Consider the following 23,984-nt stretch of genomic DNA (forward strand, 5'->3'; position numbering starts at 1 on the left):
CCATATAAACACCTATTAAATTGGAATAAACTTCCTGAATTTGAAAGGAATTTAAATTGGTTTCACAAGGGTAGACTTTGGCAAATCGACCAGATGTCAATTTTCACCATGCTTGTTCTTGATGTAAATGCATGGTGAAGTCATCTTTTACACACAGCGTTAATACTGCGGGGCAGCTCCATGCAGAGCTCATGTGTAGCTCAAAATAAGATCTGTCACATAAGTTTTTGTTCTTCATCTTTTTTCAAATTAGAAAACGATATAAAAACAATGCCAACTACCATGCTGAATGAATGACAGACCTATAACTTTTTTTTTGGTCCTGTTCAGCTGTGAGATCAATCAGAATGGCGATTGTGCATCCCCTTGATGCCAGAACAGTTTTACTATGTCATGGTGGAGTTTTTGAGGTTCCTCTGTGATTTCTTAGTATTTTAATAGAAGTTTAGTGAGGATCAGAGTCATTAAGTCAAACAGAACAGAAATTTTTAGAGGGGTGAGAGAGACAAAGACAAAGCACTAACTAAAAAAGAATGAGAAAAGCAAATAATTTCATATCTACAACAAAGAAAGATTCAATTTGGATTTTGCACGAGACTGGAGCACTACACCCTATGAAGGAAGGACAGGAGATGAAGCATGCAAGACAATAGTGAATTTGGCTATACAACTGAAATGTAGTGGAATTGACTAAGTGATTTTTAGAGTCTATAGAACATTATAAGTGGGGGGATACATAAGCACTTTGTCTACGCATGAGATATTTGTTGCACTAAGTGAGTAGTTCCACAGCCAGTGATAGAATCCCAGCGATGTGTGCCGGCAAAGGCATGTAAGTGAATTCACACTAAAGTACATTCAAAAATACTGATGGACGCGTCATATAATTAGTGTGGCCACTATATGGAGGCAAAGGACCCCACCTAATCAACCGAGGACAGAACCGGGTGCAGGGGTTCACCTGAGAACAACCCTGTGGAAAGAACACATCCCATGCCGAGGTACCCAGGGTGGTCCAACAGCCCCTCAAAAGCACCCTGACAACTGGTCGATGACAACTACTGTCGAACAGCCATCCCCACCCTCCCAGAGCTGGGTGCATGTGGTGCATTAAAAGGAAAAGGAGATGAGTGTGTGTAGTGCATTTAAAATCCAGACGGGCATGCTAAGCAGAGGGGCAGGGCGCTTGGACGAGGAAACAGCACTGATGTGCTGGAATTCAGTCAAACACCCGCAGTCCCCTAGCCTCATGTCAACTCCCAGGAACCCTTTGACATGGATATGAATTAGCTTTTAAAGTGCAAGTTTTGTCTCAATTACTTCTTAAAGGTCAAGTGTCATGAAATGGATGATTTTTAGTGAGTTATTAATGAAAAAACGTCAGCCAATATGGGCCCATGCGTTTTTTCACCACAAAACATGAATTTGACGTATACAGCTTTTTGTAACTCCCGCCATGAAAATTCTCTCAAGGGATTTGTTTTCGAGAAGAAGCAGGAAGTGGCGTAAAGGAAAGCAGCGCCCCCAAGTGGACTTGTTTGTTTACATTAGTTTTACCTCCGGGAAGGTAGCTCGTTGTTCCTTCGTGTTAGCCAAAATGACGGCTCATTGCATTGCTGGACATTGCTTGAACATTCGGGAGAATGGAATTATCCTTCATAAGTTTGAAAGAGACCCGGTTCGTTGTGAAAAATGGATTGCACGGGTGCAGAGGACGAGAGCTTCGTGGGTTCCAAATCACAGGTAGGTGTGTATTCAGCTACAAAAAAATAATAGTTTGGGGCGGACCACGTAATCAGTCTCTCATAACGTAACAAAAGATCCGCATATGAAATATGTCGATGTGCAGGAATGCGCCCTGGCTTGATAGTGTTCATCGTGTACTGCGGTGGCTGTGAAAAACCCTCTAAAAGCAGCACGCCTCGGCTCCATTATATGCCACCACGGCGCCGAAAATTAGCCACACCGGTTGAGGCGCCGCGTTCGGCGGTTACAGCTTCTGCGATGAGCCGTGATGCCTCATCTCCGCCGCGGACGTGGATCTGCGTGTTTTCATTGGCGAATGTCCGGGTGACGTCACTTACAGAGGATGCAGCCAATATGGCGACTACTTGGATATCGTAGAATGACACTTCTGCAATTTTGCACATGGATGACACACTCTCCGCTCGCATCTATTTTTTCGTATGGACATTGAAGTGAATAATGTTAGATGTATTTTTCATTACAATATCTATTTTAGAATGTTTATAGGGATGACACTTGGGCTTTAAGTCAGTTTTTTTTTCATCATTTGCTAGTTACGCTATTCTTCTTGATGTGGTGTGATAATTTGAGTTTCAATGTGACCCTGTGATTGTGAACAACATCTTGAGTAATAACTTGCCGACACTGTGAGTGTGTGGGGCGATGTGAGCTTCTTATGCTTACAATTGTAAAATTGCAATTGTTCCTCACCGCCTCGAGAGCATAGCGCTTAGCTTGCATACCGACTAAAACACATCCTAGCATAGTAAGTTTCTTTCAGCTTGTCCCTTTAGGGGTCGCCACAGCGTGACATCTCATATCATATTTGGTTGGTCCAGTTTTTACTGCCGGATGCCCTTCCTGATGCAACCTCTCTTGGGGAGTAGAGGCCCCAGTGAGATACAAACTCACGACCTCTGGTTTATCAAACCAATGCTCTAACCTCTGAGCTACAGGGCCTCTGCCCAAAATATGCTAAAAATGTAACCAGTGTGTTCAAGTGTACTTCATCTAGTTTACAAATTTTGGAACATGTTGTGCACTTAAGGTGCGTTGTCCCCTTTTGGAGAAAATTGAAGACTTTTTAAGTGTCCCTTATGGTCGCAAAAATATGGTGCATATCATCCATGGGTATTTGAATACCACATGCATTATTTTCAGATTTTCATTAAGGAAATGTAACTCCCGTGAATAACGAGGGAACACTATGTATTTTTTTTGCAATTACACAATGATAGCTTAGCAATTTGACTTTAACATTGTTTTTGCCTATCCATTCCTCGTCCTGCCTTTGTGACGCATCGTAAGAAATGTAATTATTCACTATCAAAAGGACAATGATTTACAATGCTTTGTAAGCTGACTCAAAGAGAGCTTTTATTGCGGGAGCTTCAGAGACAGTGTGCAGCTTAATAACAGTGTGCATCATGGAACTGTTCAATGGGACACAGTTGGTAAAGTTAAATTGTTTTTTGTCCAATATCTGGAGCAATTACTGTTAAGGTGAGTCCCTGTTAAGTGATTTCCATAAAATTTGGCAGGTTTCCTCTCCACCTTTGAATAACTTGGAGAGGCTTTGATGTTTTAAAGAACTATGGAACAGTGGAGAGAGCTGTTTAAGTTCTTAGGTAATGAGCCAATTAGTTTACATGCTAGCTTGTTAGCTCACAAGCCATCTTGTGAGCACTCAGCTGGGCTAGTGAACAAAGCATGCAGTTAACTTTCCCTTAGGTGTCTCTGTTGTGTGTTTCTACATGCTCCACACAGAGCAAGGCTATGGAGCATTGGATGGAGCAACACAGGCAAGAGTGTAGCAGTCCCTCGGCCTTCCATGACCCCACTAGACTGCAGGGGTGCTCAATGATCGCGATGAAGTCTTGGTCAATCGCGACGGCAAAGACAGCCGTATTTTTCTGAACTTGAGCTCACCGGGCATGTGCAAACAACCACAGTACAGGAAAACATGCTAGTCAGTAAGTTCCTCCCTATTTTAAGCCCTCTCTTAACAAATCTTATCATACATGAGTATGGATGCTGGAGTAAAGAATACAAAAACATATAACTTTCATACGGAATGTGAGGCGGACTTTTTTTCCACAATGTCATTTTCTAAGTGCGTTTGGCTCATCTGCCAGTGTAGTTAAATGTGTCGTGGTATTTTCGAACTGTTTATGGAAAATTCGACTCCGACATTCCGCCAAAAAGCAAGCTGAGAATGAGAAAAGTGAGCGGCCACACAGCAGTCACTTTTCACACAATATAGTTGAACAGCGAAAGCCACCTCCAGGAGTACATTTACACGGCACTGTGAAGCCATGGCTGATGTGAGGAAGGACATCGGAAATTGTGTTTCTCACTGCAGTTGGACGAATCCACTGACGTGACTGACACAGCCCAGGTGTGCATTTTCATTCGTGTGGTGTTTAATGCCCCTCAATGTGAACTCAGATAGTTACAAAAATGTTTATGGCTCACTATGTTGTGTTGTGCAATATTGGCTCATGCGGTTATGCAAGGCACGCAAACATACATTTACACAAAGAATCCTCAATATACTTAAAAATGAATATGTTTTGCATTTTTGTAGTGGGTAGATCTTTGTGGCCTGGTCATTGTATTTCATTACTGGTTGTTCTAAAAAAGAAAAAAGAAAAGAAAAAAAAAGAAAAAGAAAGACGTCAGACCCCCCCACCCCAAGAGTGTGACCAATTAAACACTACCCAAAGGGTCTATCAACTGGTATTATAAATGTCTTACACTTTTCATATTCATTCACCCCCAGCCCCGACACACTCTACATATCATTAAAGAGCTAGTCACACATCTGTGGAGTAAAAGCTGCCCCGATAATAGACTAAAAAGCTAAATGCTTATTGAATCCATCCGCTAACCTTAAAGGTATGCAGAGCATGTATTTACTGTGAGTAATTTGCAAATGTACAATATTTATGTTCAGTCCTGCTCACCAATATTGGCGGTCCATTTTTTGCGTAATCTGTTCAATCTCTTCAGAAATACATGTAGATGTACCCAATTTATAACATCAGGATCTTTTAATTGGAGTTGCAAAGAAATTTGACAAAGAAACCAGCCTTTTTTTTCCCCAATTAAACATTTTAATTGCTAAGAGGAAAGAAAAAGCAGAAAACAGCAGATGCAGCAATGGCAACCCTCAGTACTTGGTTGCACAGCCTTTGGCAGCAATGACAGCCTCCAAATATTTCTAAGCTTTTTGCACTTCTCAGATGATATTTTCTCCCACAATTTTTTTTTTTATTTGTTCAAGTGCTTGAATATTTACAGGGTATTTTACCCAATGGCATGTTTCAGCTCCCCCAAAGTTTTTAAGTGGATTCATTGCTAGCCATTTCAAAACTGTTGATTTCTAACACTTGTGTGCTTTTAGATGTGTGCTTTGGTCTGTCTTGTTGGAGGGCCAATAATATTAGCCTCAAAACAAGTTCTACTCTGGGCGTGACATTTTGCTAAAAAAAATGTTCATTTTCTGATTTCATGATATCTGTGATAGAGTTAAGGCCTCCAGTGTTGACTTTTGGCAGGGTGTTCTGTCTTTGAACAGAATGTATCCATTCCCAAAAAAGGTCCTTTTTTTTTTCTTTTCACATATGCACAGTCATTTAATACTTCTTTATTCTGTATATAACATAGTTTTAGATTTTTATAATAATTGTCTTTTGTAGTACCACAGACCCTTGAGTACTGTCATTTCAATTCTATGTATGTTACACATACTGAAGAATTAGCAATAAAAGCACAGTGAACCTTTAAAAAGTTCATCATTTCGTCTTTAGTGTCCAACTACACAAAAATGTTTCACTCAATTCATTTTAATCAGGAGTACTTATTCCCAGCCGTAGTATATGTATAATATGTACTGTACTGTATATACAAATTTTTAGCTGCCCAAGAGGACTTCACTGCCAGAATGAGCAACACAAAATCATGTCATGAAAATGTAGTACTTATGTTAAAAAAAAAAAAACAATAATCCATTTTCTTTACAGGCACCTTTTTGTGCAACAAGGGTGACCTTAAAAACCAAATAAAAGCAAGGAGGCAAAAACAATAGAACAAGTGAATATATAAAGAGAATATATATATTACCACAAAACTCACAGGACACATTTGTTGAGAATGACGCAAAAACAAAACTACGATTAAGGCAAAGCCTCAATGTCCCAAAAGACGCAGCATGTTGAGTTGGCGTGATGTTTGGTTCAACTGGACGACCACAAACACGTCAACATATGACTCTTACATAATGTCATGTGTGTGTGTGTGTGTGTGTTTATGTGCATGCATATTATAAAACACTCACTCCACAGGGGGGTTGAAGTCCTCAGTTTTTGTGTCGAAGAAGCGTAGTACCTCTTCACTCTGTGAGATTTGAGGAGGGAGTCGTACAAGTGCCTAAACAGAGAATTACAAAATGCAATAAAGTTTTATTCCGTTGAATCATTGGATTCAATGACATTCCAATTCCGCTGTTGAGTCAAACTCACACAGAAACACTATAATTTATAATGAGCATCGTCATATTTAGAGTAAAAAGGAGAACACTTGCAAGCTTGAGATCAACAACCCAACTGTGAAAAACAGAGGTCACAGCATCACAAGGTTTAAGCTTGGGCTCAAATGTTTTTTTTTTTTTTCAAAAATTGATAATGATCCAAAGAATACTGCAAAATTGGTTACAAAGTGACTTAAGGGAAAAGTCGGAGTGGCCATGGCAATGCCTTGATCTCAATCCTATTGAAAATTTATGGGCAGACATGAAAACACGTGCGAGCACGGCCAGTCCGGTCAGGCTTAATGGGTCAAAATTGATGCTAGTGGAAGAAAATGTTTGACCCAAGTCACAGAGTTTAAAGGCCATAGTATCAAATAATGTAATGAATGTAAATCCTTGCCAAGGTTAAAATTATTGTTGCCACAAACCTCTGCATCTCAATATCCAGTATTGACAGAGGAGACAGGCCCACGGCTTTGGTGTGCTTGAGCAAGACACAAATAACTTGAGTGTCCCCCTGCTCCATTTTATGCTACTAATAATGTTGATCAAAAATAAAATGAAATAAATGTTGGTGTGTCCAAAACTAATGGGAAAAATGTTGAGGAAAAAACGTGAGGATATGTTCATGAGAAAGATTGCCGATTCTTCTTCTAACTTTAAAGAAAACGAAAATTCTGGCATTTAGCAGATAAAATAATGGCCTTTACACAATCAGGATTTTTTTAGGTAAAATTAAAAACAAAAACAATCACCACTCTGATCATAAGATGGAGAAATATGTCTATTTAGATGACTTATTTACTGTATTTGTCATGGCCCTGCCGGTCCAGGTCCTGGGCATACCAGTCCCCGATGCGGCACACATTGCCGCAATCATCGGAGGTGCACACCTGCACCTCGTCTCTACTAATGACATCCTAGTTGTATAGAACCACACATATGGTCTGGTCTTTGACAGGTTGTTGCTTCATGCCTTATTCCCGCACTCTCGTAATCCTGTTCCTGATCTCCTGTGTACCGACCCCTGCCTGCCCACTGCCTACGCCTGATGTCCATGTTACTGCTGCTCCCGTTGACTGTCTGCCTGATCCCCGACACTAGACTGAATAAATAAATTTCCCGAACTTCCTCTACGTCTCCAGAGTCATGCATTTGGGGCCAACCCCGTGTTCTGGTCGTGACAGAACGATCTGGCCATAACATGGACCGAGCCGACTCAGATGTGATCCCCCAGTCCCTGCAGATCCAGGGCAGACTTATCGCCGAGCTGGAAGCCGCTCTCCAGGTAACTAATCACCGATTACAGGAGATATATGCTTGGCTGGACTCGTGGTTTACGTCCATGTCCAGTGCTCCCGACGCCAGTCCGCCGACAGCCACCGCCACCCTGAGCCCAGGTCCATCCGTGCCCGCACCCCTGCCGGTCACGGACGCCCAGCGGACCGTGTGTACGCCACTCTCCCGACCCGAGCGGTTCTCCAGAGATACAGGTAAAATTAAACCCTTCCTCGCCCAATGTGATCTCCATTTTGAATTGCAGCCTTACTCACTGACCGCTCCCGGATAGCCTTCGTGATATCCCACCAGACGGGGAGAGTAGGGGCCTGGGCCAAAGCCAATTGGAGCCGCGGTTCTGATACCTGCCGCACCTGGACCTTCTTTGTGTGTGGAATGATGCAGGTGTCTCAATATGTGTCCCCGGAACGTGAGACGGTGGCTTCTTTGATCTCACTTTAGTAGGGGCAATGCAGAGCTGTGGATTACTCCATCAAGTTTCGCATCCGAGTGGTGGAGAGCTGGTGGAACGAGGGAGCACTCCTCGACCCATTCCTACAGGGGCTCTCGCCCGGGATTCAAAATTACCTTGTCGCAGTGGAACTGCCCACAGACGTGGAAAGGAAAAACCTAGAATACCTAAAAACCGCCAAGAGGCTGAATGCCCGGCAAGCTCGGTGGCCCTCTTTTCCACCTGGTTCTGCTTCACTATGTCATATCAGCCGAGGACCAAGAACGGGAAACCTGATGCACTGTCGCACATATACGAGAGGCCCGATCACGCCCTGATTCTTCCGAACACCTGTTTCATGTCAACCTTCATTAGGGAGATCGAGCTCCAAGTGAAAGAAGCCCTTAAAGAGTGCCCCAGTCTGGCAGGTTGCCCCGCCGCCAGGCTGTATGTTGTGTCCCCTCTGAGGGGGAATGTGATTGACTGGGTCCACACGAATCGCACCGTGTGTCACCCAGGCATGGCCAAGATGCAGTCAGTGGTTGAACAGCACTTTTGGCGGCCAAACATAAAAAAAGACATCCGAGAATATGTCAATCTGTGCCTGGGTTAGGCTGCCAACAAACCCTACCGGCAACGGCCCGCAGGAGAACTTCGTCTCCTGCCTATGCCTTAACATTCATGGTCCCACGTCTCCCTAGATTTCGTGACGTCATCCAACTTCAAAAGGTCACACCACCGTGCTTTCAGTAGTGCATCGGTTCCCAAAGATGGTTCACTTAATCCTGCTGCCGAAAATCCCCTCCACCAAGCAGACCGCCGAGCTTCTGTTGGACAAAGTGTTCCAGCACCAAGGCTTTCCTACCAACGTGGTGTCGGACAGGGGACCCCAATTTTGGGGGGAGTTTTACTCGCTGATAGGGGCCACAGCGAGTCTGTCCTCGGGTCAGCACCAAGAGTCCAATGGCCAGACCAAACAAGTCAATCAGGACATGGAAACCGGTCTCCGTTGCCTGGTCCCCGCTACCCCGCCTCATGGAGCTGGCAGCTCAGCTGGGTGGAATACTCCCACAACTCCCTTCCCTTGGCATCGACAGGTATGTCACCCTTCCATGGGGTGCATGGCTATCCTCCCTCTCTCTTCCGGTCTCTCGACACTGACTCACTGGTGCCGTCAGTGTTGGCTATGGTTAGGCGCTGTAAGCAGACCTGGGAGAGAGCCAGACGAATGCTCCAATGTATGGGGCGCACCTACAAGGCCGCAGTGGAGCGCAGGAGGTTGAGGGCACTGACCTATAAAGTTGGACAGGATGTCTGGCTGTCATGAACCTGACGGTCCCTGATGCGGTGTGCACCTCACGCCCCTGACCTGCCTCCTATGGCTGACGTTCTTGTTACTACTGCTCCCGTTGACTGCCTACCCGAACTGCTTCTATGTCTCCCGAGTCATGCATTTGGGTCCAATCCCGTGTTCTGGTTGTGACAGTATTTGCTTGTGTACTCTGTGTATCTTCAAAATTATTCTCTAGTCCAGTGATTCCTCACCAATCTGTCGTAGAACATTAGTCTCACGAGAACGATCTTCAGGTGTGTGATAGGAAATTATCAAATTATAATTAACTGCTTAAAAAATATTCATTAAAGAAAATAATGTATTGTTCCTCCATTTATGCAAGTGAGGCACAGAGAGAAAAAAACAGCTAAATACTCTTCTATTAGATGGCAGGAAATCCATACAGTAATTTCTGTGTATCTAGATTTTGTGACATTTGACCCCATGACCTGACTGATTATTTCATACATGACCTAAATATTGGGTGCTAAATTACTGTAATTCAACTGAAACTAGAGCATGATTTTACATAATACCGCCATGTACGTACAAACATTAGTGGTAGCACTAGCTTGCTACGCCAAATAAAGTTTTGTTGCCTCCTTACGAGCAATATCGTATCAAAATGTATAGGAAAATACTTTAAGCAATACTTGAATTAAACCCCTCCCCTCAGCACTGGTGACCACCACCACACACTGTTCCCCATTTTGTTCATATATCACGTGCTTCACGATGTTATCACCATGGTAATGGGTGCATCCAGTTACTTTTGAGTTGACAAGATAAAGCCCAGTGATCGTAAAAGATCGGATGCAAAGATTTTATTGCAGTAGTGTGACATTGTGAAATTGTGAAAGATCAAATTTGTCTTCTAATCTGATCCATGCATTACGTTTGGTCTGTCCTACACTGGCAACATGATTTTAAAAAAATAAGTCTCAGATATTTACACTAACAGGTCAAAATACCCGGGAAAAGGCTAAAAATGAACTAGCTTTTGGATTCAAATCTAGTGTACATGATCGCAACGCTGAGTAATTGTATTTTGCGGAGTCGATCAATGACATCACGAAGCAAATTATGACATAGCCGATCAGAATAAAATGCAAATTATCATCTGAGACCGATCACGGCAAACAGACCAGTGTTAAATCTAAAACCTAATTTTGGTAATATAATTGGCCTTGAGCAATTTTGTCCTGAATTATTTAACTCTCATTTCAGAGAAAATCAGGCAATAAAGGGTAGTACCTTTTCCTGGGATTTAAAAGACAGAGTTTAGTTCAGGCGTTGGGGATCAATTGCCACTCAATGATCGTGTCACTATGTGCCCTGCGACTGAATGGCAACCAGTACAGGGTGTAGTCTGCCGTGTGACTGAAGTTAGCTGCGATAGGCTCTAGCACTCCCATGACCCTTGTCAGGATGAGCTGCTTGGAAAATGGACATGGACAGAGTAAAATAGTTTTTAATATACTTAGAATGCGTGTGCCATTGTTTATCATCCATCCATCCATCCATTTTCAGTACATCTTATCCTAAACAAGGGTTGCAGGCGTGCTGAAGCAGAGGAAGGCTGACTCCGGGCGATTCTTAATTTAATTTGGTCTGTGAACATTGGAGGCATTTGTATGATGGGACTGCAGAGTGTGTACTGTACTGAAATGGAGGCAATCAGTTAATTGCTTTTTTGAAGAAAAAAAAACATTCATAATGTACTACTGTATATCAACAATCATTTGCCACTAATATCTTTCTGCATGTATACACACTGGCAAAGACAAACCACAGCAAGAGATCATATTTCACAGTAGCCAGCCATACTTAATGGCATGGCACTTTCAACAAAGATATAGGACATGTATGTCGTATTGTCAATTAAAGATAAGCACGTAGAATGTCAAATGTTCGTTCAAATCTGAGCAACATTCCCATTTCCTTCCCATTTCAATATGTACCTAAGGTCGGATGGAGTCGGCATCCTACAATCTCAAAAGAGCAGATGCTTTAAGAACACTGGGCAATTACTTATCCTCTGTTGTTTGCCTCATGAACAGGATGTAGCAAGTAAACACTGTGACAAACCAACAGTGGGCTTCGCTATAGCAACTGTAAACTTTACAGTACTCCAGATTATTTGGGTGGTAAGGATGTCTGTCCTAATAATTCTCAATTTGAGCACAGGACTTATTTAATGTGCATTTGATTTCAATTTCAATTATTTTGCAATCATCACACATAAGATTTAGCATGTTACTTTGCATTTAAAGAAAAACAGACAAAGACTGTAATGCCCGACAAATCTTTGCTGCACTGACACAAGGAAACAGCTGAGGAGGAGACGAGCTGGGTACACTCCAAACTGCAGCCAATTGCAGGGCACATGGAGACAAACACCATTCACACTCACAATCACACTGAGACGCAATTTGGAGTCTCGCATTAATCCATATTTTTGGGATGTGGGAGGAAACCGAAGTGCCCAGAGAAAATCCACGCAGTCACGAGGAGAACATTCAAACTCCACATAGGCAGGGCTGGGACTTGAACCCCGGTCCTCAGAACTGTGAGGCCAACGCTCCACCGCTAGAATTCTGACCCTTGAGGACCTGTTAGTCCGCCTTTAAAAGATCAACTCCACTCCACGTATTATCCTGAATCAGATGCACCTGTGTGAGGTCGTTAGCTGCAAAAAAACACCTGTCCATCCCATACAATCAGTAAGACTCAAACTTGTAACATGGCCAAGACCAAAGAGCTGTCCAAGGACACCAGAGACAAAATTGTAAAACTCCACACGGCTGGAAAGGGCTGCGGAGAAATTGCCAAGCAGCTTGGTGAAAAAAGGTCCACTGTTGGAGCAATTATTAGAAAATGGAAGCTAAACATGACGGTCAATCTTAATCGGAGTGGAGCCCCATTACCTCGTGGGGTCTCAATTATCCCTTGAAAGGTGAGGAATCGGCCCAGGACTACATGACAGGACTTGGTCAATGACCTGATAAGAGCTGGGACCACCGTTTCCAAGGTGACTGTTGGTAAGACATTAAGACGTCCTGGTTTGAAATCATGCATGGCACGAAAGGTTCCCCTGCTTAAACCAGCACATGTCAAGACCCATCTTAAGTTTGCCAATGACCATTTGGATGATACAGAGGAGTCATGGGAGAAAGTTTTGTGGTCAGATGAGATCAAAAGGGAACTTTTTGGTCATAATTCCACTAACCGTGTTTGGGAGGAAGACGAATGATGAGTTCCATCCCAAGAACACCATCCCTACTGTGAAGCATGGGGGTGGTTGCATCATAACCTAAACCCAATTGAAAATCTTTGGAGGGAGCTGAAACTCGGTGTTTCTCAGCGACAGTCCAGAAACCTGTCTGATCTAGAGAAGATCTTTGTGGAGGAGTCGGGCAAAAATCCCTCCTGCAGTGCAGGAAATATTTGACCTCTCTAATTGCAAACAAAGCCTCCTGTACCAAATATAAACATTGGTTTTCTCCAGTGTTCAAATACTTATTTGCAACTGTATCACAAAAATAAATCGTTAAAAAAATCATATATTGTGATTTCTAGATTATCTCTCTCACAGTGGGCATGCACCTATGATGAAAAATTCAGACGCCTCCCTGGTTTCTAAGTGGGAGAACTTTAAATACTTATTTTCTACACGGTACACATGGGCCATAACCTTTAACCTCATAGATATTGGTGATATTCTCCAGAGTTAGATGGATAAATGAAGGATGTTTGCAACAGGGTTTCCTTACCCTGCAGTAGTCGTCAATGAAACGCAGTCGCTTCATGGCGACATCTCGCACATGACTCCTTCGGAAGAGAATTTTGCCTGCATGAGAGCAAAGGGAACCCGTTTATGGCATATCAGGAGGTGAGAGGCATTTTAACTAAGAAGGAATGAGAAAGTTTTATATAGATGATTAATCACTTGCTAAAAATGAGAGCGAATGAAATTAGGTTTGGCTGACCACTCAACTCACTTTTTTTTTTTTAAACCTGTCCTACTCAGCTGTCTTGCAGAATGGTGGATCTGGATGTCCTTTGTTCTGAAACAGTTTCACTATGCAACAGAATAGTTTGAAATTCTTCCTTTGCTTAGTTCCCCCCCCCCCCAATCATTCTAATGTTTTATGAAAATACAGCCTGAGAGAAAAGGCCTTTAGGGGACAGACCGAGCGACAGAACAGGCAAGGGGCGTAGGGGTGCGAACTACAGAAGAACAATAAACAGAGATTTGGCAAGTAATGTTCTTACTTGTGGATCGGGAGGACATCCCAGGGAGAACATGCAACAACTAACCAATAGTTAGAGAGGTGAGATGAGAAAGGACAGAAAAGTTGAGTGCAGGGTAGGATAGGATGTGGGAAATGAGCAAGGCACTGCTACTGATGAGTGGTCCGGTGGACGTGTCTAGTGATGGTGATTAATCACGTCAGAACCTGTGAGTTTAGCTTAATGCTCCATGTGGTACTGCTAGTTGTCCCAGTATAAGCAATTACAGCCTTATGGCATGTCTGTCGAATATATTCGTGAATGAACACCATATCACATGCACCTCTCCACACCTACTTCATCCAGCTCCTGTTCAATACTATCTGACTTTTTCAAAACTATTGTGAATTCAGTGCTCGCTGCATTACATCAAATAATCAATTGCTCACTTCAATTTGGGGAGTTTCCTAAAGTTCTTAAAGTAGTTGCAGTTAAGACGTCGAAAAAAAACAGAGGATTGGATGCTTCTGTGTTAGCAAGCTATAGACCCATCTCTAATGTTCCTTTCATAGCCAATATTGTTGAGAAAGTTAATTTTAATCATCTCAGCAATTTCTTGGATTTGTTGAATCCACAACAAAACTGAAAGAATTGTTTTTGGCAATCAAGAAAAAATGATTGCTGTTCGTAAATACCGAGACTCACTATCTTTAAAAAGCAAAGAGCAAGTCCGAAACCTTGGTGTTCTGGTAGATTCCATCAAGACCTTCAACAGTCATATCAAAATCAAAATGTCAAAAACTGGACTCTTGAAGGATTACATGTGTCAAGCAGACCAGGAGAAGCTCATCCATGCTTTTATCTCAAGTCGATTTGACTACTATAATAGTCTTCTAACTGGGCTTCCCAAAAAGAGCATTAAACAGCTTCAGCTCATTTAGAATGCTGCAGGTTGTGACCAAAACAAAGTGGTCAGACCATATAATTCCAATTCTAAAGTCTTTACACTGGCTTCCAGTCACTTTTAGAATAGATTTTAAAGTTTTGCTACTGGCCAATAAATTGCTTAAATTGTTTAGGTACTGAATAGATGAAAGATGACTGAATGGAATACAAACCCAATAGAGCTCTGAGATCGACTGACTTGGGTCTAATAAGCGAATGCAGAGTCCAAAGGAAACATGGTGAAGCAGCATTTAGCTATTCTGCTGCAAAAAAATGAATACATTGCCAACAGAGGTAATGTCAAATCTAGATTAAAAACTTTTTCTCATGTATTTTAGAGTACTTCCATTTTTCAGTGATATTTCTTGCACTAAAAGGTATTTTAATTCTACTTTTTGTTTTTATTTGTGTATTTGAACACTTTTGTCATGCCCCTGGCATCCTCCCCAGGCTGGGTGTGGTCAGCCAATTAGTCGGCACACACCTCCACCCTGTTTTGGCTGATTACACCCTGTACTTATAGGACACAGGGGACAACTAGTCCTCCCCCAGATCGTTGATTCTCATGCCTCGTTCCCGCACTCCTGTATACCTGACCTACCGTGTACCGACCTTCGCCTGTTCCCTGACCACCCCAGTGAGCCTCCCTCTTCTGATACTGCTGCTTTTCCTGGCTGACACGCTGATCTTTGACCACGGACTGAATAAAGGCTTTCTGTACTCTACCTGCTTGCCTCTGGAGACATGCATTTGGGTCTGCCCTCGAGACCCAGTCGTGACACTTTTAATCATGTAAAGCACATTGAGTTTCCTTATGCATGAAAGGTGCAATACAAGTAAATTTTCTTTGCTTTGACTGGATGCTTCAAAACAGTGTTTACCAAAACACAAAGCCGCAATAATTTGTCTTCCGATAGATTTAAAGAAATCAACATTATAAACCCATGGTAGTACACAGAGATGCATACAATGCAGTGCATCAGTGTGCTCGTAGACCCACTAAACTTTTCTACCCTAGACACTCAAGGGGCACAAACTATTGATCACTGCCACTCCCCTGCGGTTTGGCATGAGCCTGAATGTCAGTGACTTACAACAGACCAGACAAGCATGTGTGGCATAAGTTGTATCAATGCAAGGATGCATACACATACACACACCTCTCAATGTAATGATGCATGCACCATGCATGGATAACCAGATGTTCAGAAAGAGACCCTGAAAAAGCAAAATACTTTGATCGCATTAGGAAACAAACAGTTGACATTATAAAGCAATATACACTATCTCGTCAGCCGTGATGTGTATCTAAACGTGCAGGGCACACAGGCATCGGTGCCCAGCTGACAGTGACGCATTGCTTATATATTGTATTATTAATATGGGAGTCTGTTCAGAGTGCAGGCTATTACCTGGGAGAAACGGAATAATCCTCTTCTTTGGGTCTTTTTGCCCCCCCTCAATTGGAAACTTGTCAAGTATCTGCATCTGTGAAAAATATGAGGCATTTTGGGAAATAGCTTTTGTCAAAAATCTTGTATTGAAAATAGCTTTTATCAAAAATCTAGTATTAAATTGCTCGCTGAGCCCAATCACTCACTGATATGAAAGGAATAGTCCTCTCATATGTCAAACAAAGTAAGATGAGAACGATGCGATTTGATGAACATTGATAATAGTTCCCCAGTATGATACATATTATGCATTTTATCTATCAAAAACAAGATTGAAAACATTATGATTTGAATTTTATAGAATAAATCTGCAATTCTTAGCGTACATTGTACAGTTCATCTTACCTTTAAATAAGATTGATAACAGTGGTATTACGTCTTAGCTCTGTAACATACACATTCTTTTGAAGTCCATGTTTGCTCTTCCAAGTAATCGGAGCAGCAGTTGCAAAGCAATAAGTACCAGACATTTGTGGGATTAAAACAAGCTGTCATTTGATCAAAATGCTCAGTAACAGGACACTGAAATTGGAAGGTAAACGAGAAAAACATAGAAATCCAAGTGACGTAGAACAAGAAGCAGATGAGTGAGTCATTGTTTTTACACAGATTCATATCTCAGATCACTTATTCAATTGAGGCATAATGAACAAAACGGTAAAAAAAAGAAATTAATCATGATTGCAAAAAAATATGATGTGGGATGTGTATGTTTATGTGGAATGATATAAACAGTATTTGATAATCATCCAAAAAATGGAAGTGATTCTAATGTTTAAACAAGGCTGGACACAATAATTCAGAATAATGTTGTTGTAATCTTGTTTTTGTGCAATTCTGTTTTCTTCTGCTTTCTTCTTTTTCATACCTTTCTATTGTGAATACTATACCTACACAATCATCCAGTTGATGCTGGGGAGCAATCAATGACCATATTGTTGAACCCCACCTAAAATGAGATGACTCATCTCAATGGGGAATTCCACACACACACCCACACCCACACAGACATGTAGGAAGTGAAGAAAGAAAATAAGTATTTGAACACCCTGCTATATTGCAAGTTCTCCCACTGAGAAATCATGGAGGGGTCTGAAATGTTCATCGTAGGTGCATGTCCACTGTGAGAGAGAGAATCTAAAAAGAAAAATCCAGAACTCACAATGTATGATTTTTTAACAAATTTATTTGTGTGATACAGCTGCAAATGAGTGTTTGAACATCTGAGAAAACCAATGTTAATATTTGGTACAGTAGCCTTTGTTTGCAATTACAGAGCTCAAACGTCTATTTGCACATACTCTGAGAGCCATTCCATCTTAAAAGAACTGCAGTTCTTTTTTACTTTGGTTTGGGGAGTCGACATACCACATTCACTGTCCGCTCAATTCACTATGATATGAGGTTGTTAGCATTATCGTTACCGCCGCTTATGTTATGGAGCGTTTATGAGCCGAGCACATGCGCACTTACAGTCAATAACATGACTGGCTGCGTAGCATAATTCCATCATAGCATGTGGCTGGCTGGACACCTGTCACTCATTGAATTACACAGAAAAATGACAGAAAATAAAAAGATCTAATTCATTTGCAGTGCGTTCACTGCGTTAGATAGCTTTTCTTGTGCGCTGAGAGTGTCCATTGAGTGCGCAATTGTGCAGGTGTGCACCTTAGTGGGAACAGTGGTGCTGAGCCCTTTTTTTAAGAAGGGGGACAGAAGGGTGTGCCAACTACAGGGGGAAATCATACTCCTCAGCCTCATGGTTAGGTCTATTTTAGGTGCTGGAGTGGAGGGCCTGTCGAGAAGTCAGATTTCCAATTCGGAATGAGGAGTGAGGTTTCCATTTCTAAACCCTTGGCAGGGTCCTCGAGAGTCCATAGGAGTTAACCCAACCAGTCTAATGTTTTTTGTCGACTTGGAGAAGACATTGGGCTGTGTCCCTCGGGGAGTCCTGTGGGGAGTGATTTGGGAGTATGCGGTACCAAACCCAACAATCAGTGCCACTTGGTACCTCTACGACTGGTGTCAGAGTTTGGTTTGCATTGCCGGCATCAAGTCGAATTTGTTATTGGTGAGGGTTGGTTTCCACATCGCCGCAGCCAAGGCTTAGAGGGGATGGAGGAGAGTTCGATGACCTCAGTGTCGCTGCTTTTTGCAAACGAGATGGTTCAGTTGGCTTCAACAAGCTGTGATCGCCAACTGTAACTGGAGCAGTTCGCAACCGATTTTGAAGCAGTTAGGACGAAAATCAGTTCCTCCAAATCAGACACCATGATCCTCAGTCAGAAAAGGGTGGAATGCCCTCTCCAAGTTAGGAATGAGATCCTGCCCCCAAGGGGAGGACTTCAAGTATTGAGGGGACATGTTCACGAGTGAAAGAGCCATTCAGTTCAGCATCAGTTGGCACAAAAGATGTGACTTCACAGGAACAGGAAGAACTAACTAAACTGAGACAAGATTGTAATATAAATCTAAGCTTTGTTGATATACCTTTGGACAATTTTGGTTGGCTCCTGCCAAGGACTATCACATTCTGCTAAATAAAGGTGTATTGATTATGCTGCCATTTTCCACAACATCTCTATGAGGTGAACCTTTGAAGCTTGATTACTATAAAAAGTCAAACCAGAGAAAGATTGAGAGCTGTTGAGGAAGAGTTTTGTGTATGTCTTTCATCGATTCCTGCTAGAATATCAGCTATATGTTCATCCAAATAGGCCCAGGTTCCACATTGAGTGAGTGAAATGTGATTATTAAATGTATTTTGTTGCTTTAGTCAGGACTGCAAATTGTTCAAATAGGCAACATTCATTTTTACACTTTTTGCTGGTGGTGTCTCATGATATTTGTTTTAATGAAAAAAGTGTCTCTTGGCTCAAAAAGGGTTGTAAAACACTGATGCACAGTATAGTTTTGATGAGAATGCTTGGAGGCAGGCATTTTTTTTTGTGTTATGAATTGGATATGCTCTCACTCCTTAAAAGGCTTGACAGGGTAGCTCTTGCTTGGTCCCCACATCAGCTCATATCAACTGAATTTTTAATCAACCTCTTTCAAAGATCCACAACATCTCAGGGACTCACTACCGCCTCCCTTCCTCTCCAACCTAAATTCTTCAGCTAATTAGTCAATTAGTCAAAATCACGTCTGCCAGCAGTTTAAAGCTTGCCTTCTACACATTATCCCGTCACAGCTGACAGATTTCTGCCAACAAGGGACATCCTTGCATATGCTTGGCCACCAAGTTTTTACCTTGCACCAAACACAGCATGCGTCTTTCATTAAAGTGCCACTGACACCTAAAACATTAAATTTAGTATGTTGTTAAAGGGGAGGTCCGGTTGTTGAATTAACAATGTATTAGATAGGTCATGTCATATGTACTGTACCTTGAAAATTTGAGGTTAATCCAATATAATTTAATGGTGTTTTGAGAAGATTATCTGCAATAATGAATTTTTGTGGGCGCCGCCATTTTGGCAAGTCACATGACCGAAGTGCGCAGATGTGACATATTACGTGCGCAAACAAAGGCTCACTTACGTTGTGACAATTATGGCCAGCGCTGATTTCTCTGATTTATCCTCATCTGATGAAGAAATAGCAGTATCAGTTGATCGGGAAGACGGAGGAATACTTCCAAATAATTTTCTCAATACTGAAATATTTAATGCCTTCACCTAGAATTTAGATGGTGAATTTTATACAACAAATGTAGCCAGTTGAATCTCAGGAGACTGAAAATATTGCATTTAAATTTTAATATATATATATATATATATATATATATATATATATATATATACGTACAAACTTTCCCACCTCCTCGAGAGGGCTTGCGTTAGGAAGGGCATCCGACATAAAAAGAGTGCCAAACAAATATGAGCGTTCATCTGACATGACACGTTGTGGCCACCCCTAATAGGACAAGCCGAAATAAAGTGGTCACATGAGGATAAATCCGAGAAATCAGCGCTGGCCATAACTGTGTCACAACGTAAGCAAACAAATATGCGTCCGACGATGTAATCCTTCTCTCAGAACGTAACAAAATAATAACATAAGAAGAACTTAATGAAGTACGTAAATCAGGGGTTCTCAATGTGTCGACGCACACGGGCCGCCGTTACCAGTGGCGCGGGCCGCCCTTTCCCCCGACGAGACAGGTGGCCGCGTGCGATCGCTCCGGGGCGGGGAGGAGAAAGAAGCTCTCACCCCCACCGCTGTGTGGGCACCCCTTACATATTTACTTTGCCCGGCATGGGTCCTCCTGAATACACTACATACACAAGACTTGTAAAAGGGTTGGGAAATCAAACAATTATGGGACAGTCATTTTGAATCTGTTTGGGGAGTCTGTTGTTAGTTAGAAGAGATCCGCATATTGTCTAAATATGGCTCGAAACGATATGATAAAATGACCCCGGTCGCTTCACTCACTTCTGAGACGTTTTCTTCCTCAAAAAGAGCTTCAGTCTCAGAAGGGGCGTCAGAAAAATATGAAAATCGCTCTTGTTCAACTGCCATTGCATTTCGCACAGCATGTTGTCGATGGTGACTGCCCGTGTGATGCCTGCACGAGACGTCACATGACATCACAGACAATATGGCCCCCAATGAGATGTCGAGTCATACTTTCGCAACTTTGTGTTTTGAAAAAACACTCCCAGCTCACTTTTTTCGACTACTATTATCATCAAAGTGATTAATATTATACGTAGTTGTGATAACAATACCTGTTTTCAAATGTATATTTTGGTGTCAGTGGCCTTTTAAGAAAACCATTAGTAAATATAGTGAATCATCATCAATTCAAAAAAATGTAACAACAAAAAAAGACACTTGCCAAATCATTGCTCTACTTCTGAGAAGCTAACTTCACTGTCTCCTTGGCAACAGCACAGTGAGAGTGTGAGGATGAGTTGTGAAGCCATGTGATTGGAGAATGCAGCAGAGCACTGGACCACTGATATGAATGTTGGGAGTCAGGTTTGAAAAAAACTCAACAAGAATAAGGCTCTTTTATCTCTGGGAGACTACATCTGAGGAAACTAGAACAAGGATGCAGTCCCCTCCAAATTGATCTTATATATGTATTCGGTGACAGTCGCGCGGGCATTAATATTAAATTTCCTGAATGATCAAATAAAAAAAAATAATAAAAGTCATTTTTAATTGGTCATGACATCAATACCATGTATAACCTCTTTGTGCTGTATATTAACGATTTCATGAAGGGTGAGGCCATCTGATCCCTGGGTAAAAACAAGCAATTACAACTGTTACTTGGTTTCAAACCACGTTGGCAATCATAATTTTATTTCAATAATCAATGTATTATCATCAAAGCATTCCTTTCAATTTTCAAAATAAATACCATTCCAAAACATTTACCAAATGTAACTATTGCTGTGCTTTTATATTATAAGACTAACTGATAGTCAACTAAAATATAATTCAACTTTAAGTAAACTCTGGTGCACAGTGAAATTCAACCATAGAGACCTGAGCACAAATGTCAGACTCTTCTCAGTGAGACAAAGAGCAGCCCTTTAATCATCTCATGGATATAAGCTAAGAATAGAGCAGCCATATAAGGGGCTGTAAAAGTCTGTTGGCATCAACTCCGGGATGCCGCACAGTCCTTTGGCAGCAGATTGATTCCTTGACTTCCTGCTGGTGGTCACGTTACTCGAAGGGTTTACCCTGGGCTGACCAGTAGCAATGCAAAAAGGAATGGAAAAACACGAGTGTTCAAACTCTGGAACAACTCATGACCAGCATGACACGGCACCCATGTGATTTTCAGTCATTCAAAAGGACGTCAGCCATAAACCAATGCTTGATATCGGCATAAGGAAGTTTTTTCTCTGGCTGTTAGCAGATACAGTCTACAGTCAATCATAAAGCGGTGTTGTTCCTCAAAGTATCAAGCCCTTTAATAATAGCCTATATTGTATTATTAAAATGAATGCTTTAATTTGTAAGTACAAAAACACGAAAGGCTATAAAAAGCAGGTTTCTAGACATGCATTACTGTCTGTCCTTTAGTACAGTATTTAGCTTGTGGGAGACTTATGCCTGAGATCAGCTTGGAAGGAGCAAAGCCTTTTCTGTCGTCCATAATTCAGAATTGTACTTTTAAATACAGTGAAGCATTGATAAAATTGACTAATAGGAGTGGGCGGTCTTCCGTTTTTTGGGTTTGTTTGGGGGGGGCAGGTATGCTATATCCATACAATGTAAAGTTATTGTTTCGAAGTTTGTTTTTTTCATGGCCTATAATGCACAGTTCAGTACAAGGTTATTGTAAATGACTATTTAAAAAAAAAAAAAAAGAAGCTTGGAAATGTTTAAATGTTACACACTTCATCCAAACTAGTCAGTCAAGGTATTGGCAAGAAGGACTTTTGTCCCATGCCTGTCAGCTAATCATCTAAATTTGATTAGCTATGGAATGAATCAGAAGATTCAGTTTTGTTTCTTTACATTGAAAACTATGTTATCCTTTGGAAAACATCTCTAACATCTTTGTGCCACACCACATTTGACGGGTCAGAATCACAGGCAAGCACTTTACACATGCAGTTGACAAAGATCACTATGTTGGGAACTTTAGTGTTTTCCAATACAGTGAATGGTAATGTGCTATATTTGACAATATTCAATCATGATCTTTGTTAACTGTAGTTAGTTATGATTTCTTTCAATGTAATTATTAGAATCAGGATTGTATGATTGGAAGATGCCAATACAACATAGCTACATAATACTTCACTGTTGGAGGTTCTCAGTGTTTGCAGTCAACTAAAAATGCAAGCTCTGTTCTAGAGATGTCAACGCTGGAGGGTGTTATGCCCATCTGGCAATTCTACATTTCAATACTTACAAAAGACAACAGGTGCAGTAACTTATGTTTGTCCTCAACCCCTCACTATAGTTGACCACAATCCAAGGGTGTGCAGTATTTTGAGACTTATGGAATCTGGGTACATGCTTCAACTGGAAAGGATCTGTCACAGAATTGTATCCTGTTTCACCCAGGGGCTGCAGCCAGCACAATTCAAAACCAGCAGATGTTATAAATTTCATACAAAACGTCTTTTTGACAATAGCAAAACATCTATCTGATATTGTTTGACATATTCACTTATTTCAGTGGATGTCAGATTAGCAAACGATCCTTTTTTGCAAAAATGATGGAATTTTCCATTTGAAGCTTTCACACTAAAATTAATCAGACACACAATGTAGTTTGTGGAATTTGGGCTAGTGTAAAAATTGTGCCAAACGTATGTGGGTTCAGATGAGATGACACCTTGTGGCGACCCCGAATGGGACAAGCCGAAAGTAACTTTAGTATGGGCAAGACAAAGATTTACATTTGTGAGCATACAAAAGTACACGCATATAAAAAATAACAGGATAATGTGTGATTGTCGTTGCCTTAAATTTTCTAGCACTTCTTCCTGTTCAGGGTCTTGGAGAAGTTGGAACGTATCCAAGCTGACTTTGGCCAAATAGGTGACCACCTATAGGTGACCACATCGTAGACAGGTTGGGGTTCTATATACATCATAGACACGTCTCTATCAGGTCTCTGAACAGGAATCAATCCCATGCAGGCTCCATGAAAACAAGATGCATGTACCCAAGCACTACACAACACTAATATACAGATATGCCATACAAATAATATGAATAGCATGATCAAACATTGACATCCGTTTTCATTTTTCTTTTTAGATTATCTCTCTCATAGTGGACATGCACCTAGGATGAAAATTTTAGACCCCTCCATGATTTCTAAGTGCGAGAACTTGCAATATAGCTGGGTGTTCAAATACAAATAATTTTCTTCACTGTACCACTCCACAATATAGCTCAAGAAAATGTGCTTGTTTTAGGAATGACACATTCAAAACTGGTAATAGAGGACTTTTATTTTGTAAAAAAAGAAAAAAAAATAATAATATATAACTAATACTTTGGTAAAAAATACATTTTCGA

The 23,984-nt window shown here is 41.4% G+C and overlaps 1 protein-coding gene across 7 annotated transcripts in view; it reads right to left on the reverse strand.

The window, feature by feature from the left end:
* sh3pxd2aa (SH3 and PX domains 2Aa) overlaps positions 1-23,984 on the reverse strand; it is a 169,641-nt gene that overhangs the window by 96,773 nt on the left and 48,884 nt on the right. For 2 of the 7 annotated variants that reach the window (XM_061829123.1, XM_061829122.1), the window contains exons 3-5: positions 15,930-16,005; positions 13,113-13,189; positions 6,086-6,177 (exon numbers count right to left, since the gene is read on the reverse strand). In XM_061829123.1, coding sequence (XP_061685107.1) covers positions 6,086-6,177; positions 13,113-13,189; positions 15,930-16,005 — 245 coding nt within the window. Of the gene's footprint in view, positions 1-6,085; positions 6,178-13,112; positions 13,190-15,677; positions 15,736-15,929; positions 16,006-20,414; positions 20,528-23,984 lie in introns of those variants that run through there. The other 5 variants (XM_061829128.1, XM_061829126.1, XM_061829124.1 and 2 more) reach the window with 4 other exon arrangements.

The sequence above is a fragment of the Syngnathoides biaculeatus genome, chromosome 9 (genome assembly GCF_019802595.1).
Source record: "Syngnathoides biaculeatus isolate LvHL_M chromosome 9, ASM1980259v1, whole genome shotgun sequence".
Classification (NCBI taxonomy): domain Eukaryota; kingdom Metazoa; phylum Chordata; class Actinopteri; order Syngnathiformes; family Syngnathidae; genus Syngnathoides; species Syngnathoides biaculeatus.